This window comes from Lycium barbarum, chromosome 5 (genome assembly GCF_019175385.1).
Source record: "Lycium barbarum isolate Lr01 chromosome 5, ASM1917538v2, whole genome shotgun sequence".
NCBI classification, from domain to species: domain Eukaryota; kingdom Viridiplantae; phylum Streptophyta; class Magnoliopsida; order Solanales; family Solanaceae; genus Lycium; species Lycium barbarum.
This window is the reverse complement of record NC_083341.1, coordinates 19,502,028-19,506,598: the sequence shown is the minus strand read 5'-3', so window position 1 is coordinate 19,506,598 and position 4,571 is coordinate 19,502,028. Positions and strand designations below refer to the sequence as shown.

Here is a 4,571-nt window from a genome sequence, read left to right as displayed (position 1 = left end):
TAACTCATTGCAAGCGCCGCAAAACAGGTTCACGAAAGGATTCAGTGAAACGACAAACTAAGGGAAAGAAGGTGAGTAAACTCGAAACAAAAAATCCAGTTGAGCACCCAAAGAAGGAGAAAATAGAAGGGCGCTATAACCAAGAACCACGTCGGCCAATAACATTAGAAGAATACTTGCCGAGTTGGTTTCACACCAAATTCGTCATTGATGATGTAAAAGCTTCATGTTGTACAATTGATGAGAAGGAAGCGAAAAACGTGACCTCGTCATGTCCATCATCAGAAGACTCTGCAAAGTCATCTCCTGAAGTCATAAATGCGTGCATGGCTAAAATCACATTCACCGATGATGACCTTCTACTCGGCGACATACCTCATAATCTCCCTTTATTAATGATTGGTTTTGCACGTGAGCAAAAGGTGAACAGAATCCTAATCGATGGTGGATCTGGAGTTAACATCCTTCCTATTCACACAATGAAGGAGCTTGGAATCGCAATGGAGGATATTTCCGCAAGTCGTTTGATGATCCAAGGATTCAACCAAGGGGGACAAAGAGCCATAGGAGCTGTCAAAATAGACCTCACCATCGGCGAGTTGCAATATAGCGCGTGGTTGCATGTGATCGATGCAAGGACTTCGTATAACATCTTGCTCGGTAGGCCTTGGGTACATGAGAACAAGGTGATACTCTCTACCTACCACCAGTGTTTGAAGTATCATGAAGACGGAGTTGAAAAGAAGATTATGGCCGATGATAATCCCTTCACTGAAGCTGAAGCACACTTCGCCGATGCCAAGTTCTACTTAAAGAAATGTGCTGCAAGAGTTGATGAAGTTGCAATAATCGATAATGCTGAGTTTATGAACAAAAATGCAAAGGTGGTTGCTTGTAAGGAGAAGGCAGCAGTTAAGGAAGATCAAAGGTCCTTCGATGTCAGTAAGTTTCCCAACACAAATGGCGCTTCTTCGAGTAAGAAAGTGACTTCTGTTCTTCGTTATGTTCCAAAGGCCAAAAAGGGCGAGGGAAACATGTTGGGAGGACTAACCCTTCCTATCAAGCAGATTGACACAATAATGTCATCCACGAAATTACTTGGAAGATTTGTGGCTAGCAGCTCGCCACAAAATGAAGCACTCCCTACGAAGCGTACAGGTGAAGATTTCGATCCAAATGCCTACAAACTACTCGCAAATGATGGATACAATCCTAGCGAACCATCAAAATTGGGGAAGCTTCCGATGAAACCTGCGGCGATGCAAAAACGTGAAGGTTTGGGGTATAAACAACCCCCACCAGTTCGCATCTCCATAAGAAGGGTAAGTAACAACTACATCACTGCGGAAGAAGAACCTCTCGCTTCTAACAAAAGGCCGTCTGTCTTTGACCGATTGGGAAAGTCGACCGCGAGAGTTTCTGTATTTGAGAGGTTAGGACCAATGAAGAATGGAAGCAAGATTCGGAGAAACCACAAGCGTATGAAATCATCCGTTTTTCCCAAATCTCAAAATATCTCCAAAGACTTCCAAAGTCTGATCCCTTCTAGGATGAGGCGGCAAACGAATCTTGTGGTCTCATGTGGAGAAGTGCTAAAAGCAAAGTCGCATGTTGTGGTCTACACCAAGGAGCGGGATGAAGACGAAGAAAGTGTTGGCTTTTCATATCACGTTACTGTACAAGATGAAAGGGATACTTTATCTCCAATAAAGGTTGATGAAGAGTTGGAGGATTTTTCTTGGTGTTACCATATATCTGTCAACGATGGCGAACCTCAAGAAGATGAAGACGCTAAGGATGCTCCGCCCAAATTTGAAGAAGGGGTAAAAACGACAGTCGACGCATTGAAAGAAGTCAACCTTGGCACTGATGAAGATCCAAGGCCCACTTATGTAAATTCTTTACTTGCAGCCGACGAAGAGAGTGCTTATATTGAATTACTTAAAGAGTATAAGGATGTATTTGCCTGGAGTTACAAAGAGATGCCTGGCTTAGACCCTAAAGTTGCGGTCCATCATCTCGCTGTCAAGAATGGCACACGTCCTATCAAACAAGCACAACGACGTTTCAGGCCAAAATTGGTTCCCTTGATCGAAAATGAAGTTAACAAGCTTATTGAGGCTGGTTTCATTCGCGAAGTTAAGTTCCCCACATGGATTTCTAGCATTGTCCCTGTGAGAAAGAAGAATGGACAAATTCGAGTATGTGTTGACTTTAGGGATCTCAACAATGCATGCCCTAAAGATGAATTTCCACTTCCCATTGCTGAGCTTATGATTGATGCCACTACTGGATACAAGGCGATGTCCTTCATGGACGGCTCATCCGGCTATAACCAGATCTGCATGTCAACTAAGGATGAATAGCTTACCGCATTCCGCACTCCTAAAGGTATTTATTGCTACAAAGTAATGCCTTTTGGCTTGAAGAATGCTGGAGCAACATACCAAAGAGCTATGCAAAATATCTTCAACAACATCCTTCACAAAAACGTCGAATGTTATGTTGACGATCTGGTGGTAAAATCAAGAAAAAAGAGTGATTACTTATAGGACCTGAGAATGGTGTTTGACCTGCTACGAAGGTACCAACTCAAAATGAATCCTTTGAAGTGTGCATTTGGGGTTACCTCTGGAAAATTCCTTGGCTTTGTCGTTCGACATCGGGGGATAGAAATTGATCAAGCCAAAGTAGATTCAATCGTGAAGATGGCCGAGCCAAGAGACATCTATGAGTTGAAAAGTCTGTAAGGGAAGCTGGCGTATCTTAGGAGATTCATCTCAAATCTAGCAGGGAAGTGTCAGTCGTTCAGTCGTCTCATGAAGAAATGTGCTCCTTTCGAATGGGATCAAGCTTGTGCCAACGCCTTTGAGAGCATCAAATCTTACTCGATGAAACCTCCAGTTCTAGCGGATCCTGTTACTGGAAAGCCATTGATATTATACATATCGGCACAAGAAAGGTCAGTTGGAGCACTCTTAGCCCAAGAGAATAGCGAAGGGAATGAAAATGCTCTTTACTACTTGAGTAGGATGATGACGCCAAATGAGTTGAAGTATTCGCCGATTGAAAAGTTGTGTCTGGCTTTAGTCTTCTCGATTCAGAAGATGAAACACTACTTTCAAGCTCATGTAGTTCGTCTTATTTCCAAAGCGAACCCCATCAAATTTGTGATGTCGAAACCTGTCCTTAGTGACCGACTAGCAAGGTGGTATCTCCAATTTCAACAATTTGAGATTGTGTACGTTCCTCAAAAGGCTGTGAAAGGGAAAGCATTAGCGGACTTTTTAGCAGACCATCCGATACCCGATGACTGGGAACTGACTGATGAACTACCCGATGAGGAAACGATGGTCATTGAAATTCAACAGCCTTGGAAGATGTATTTTGATGGTGCTGCCCATCGCGAAGGAGCTGGAACTGATGTGATATTTGTCACTTCTCAAGAGGAGGTCTTGCCGTATTCCTTCACCTTAACACAATGTTGCGGAATATCAAGCACTCATACTTGGGCTTGAAATGGCTGTTGATATGAAGCAGTTACAACTACAAGTCTTTGGAGATTCTGAATTGGTAATCAATCAATTGTTGGGCACCTACGAGGTTAAAATGCCAGAATTGCTTCCCTATCATCACTATGCACAAAAATTAATTGGGTGGCTCGTCAACGTAACTCTCCAGCACGTGCCAAGAAACGGAAATAAGAAGGCTGACGCTTTGGCTTCAACATTGACTTTGCCTGACCAAGCGCAAATCACTATCTGCCAGAAATGGATAGTACTGCCGGAGGACGATGAGGATGAAGAAAGCAAACTCGAGCTTTTTGTGGCCATTTCTGAAGCTGAGAAAGTCGATTGGTGACAAACCATGATCGATTATTTGTGTTATATCATTCTTCCAGAAGATCCAAAAAGAAAGACCGAAATTCTTCGTCGTGCCCCTCGCTTCCTTTACTACAAAGATACTTTGTATCGTAGATCGTTCGAGGGAGTTCTCTTGCGTTGTCTGGGGGAAGAAGAAGCAACTCAAGCTATGCAAGAAGCACACTCTGGAGTTTGTGGATCACATCAATCTGGGCCAAAACTACACTTTCATATAAAAAGGATGGGGTATTATTGGCCAACAATGGTGAAAGATTGTTTGGACTATGCGCGAAGTTGCAAAGCATGCCAATTTCATGCAAATTTTATACACCAACCTCCTGAGGTGTTACATCCAACTGTTGCATCTTGGCCATTTGACGCTTGGGGGCTAGACGAGGTTGGACCGCTACCGAAATATTCTGGTGGCCACTTGTACATCTTAGCTGCAACGGATTACTTCTCAAAATGGGTGAGGCTGTCGCCCTCAAAGAAGTAAAAAAGGAGAATGTGGCAAACGTCATTCGAGTAAACATCATCTATCGTTTTGGCATTCCTAGTTATATCATAACAGATAATGGCAAGCCGTTCTCCAACAAATTGATAACTACGATTTGCGAGCTTTTTGGCTTCAAGCAACAAAACTCGTCTATGTATTATGCTGCTGCAAATGGACTAGCTGAAGCATTTAACAAGACCTTGTGCAACTTG

General features: G+C 43.1%; 1 protein-coding gene across 1 annotated transcript; it reads left to right on the top strand.

The window, feature by feature from the left end:
- The first annotated feature begins 2,819 nt into the window (after window positions 1-2,819).
- Window positions 2,820-3,861, top strand: LOC132639276 (uncharacterized). Its single transcript, XM_060355735.1, has 2 exons — window positions 2,820-3,452; window positions 3,541-3,861. The coding sequence occupies exons 1-2, from the start codon at window positions 2,820-2,822 to the stop codon at window positions 3,859-3,861; spliced, it is 954 nt and encodes a 317-aa protein (XP_060211718.1).
- The last annotated feature ends 710 nt before the right edge of the window (window positions 3,862-4,571 follow it).

Excerpts from the sequence above, each read along its gene's own strand:
- LOC132639276 (XM_060355735.1), top strand. The coding sequence starts at position 2,820 with ATGAAGAAATGTGCTCCTTTCGAATGGGATCAAGCTTGTGCCAACGCC. Across the intron at positions 3,453-3,540 it reads TTGTCACTTCTCAAGAGGAG|TTACAACTACAAGTCTTTGG; the intron begins GTCTTGCCGTAT and ends GATATGAAGCAG.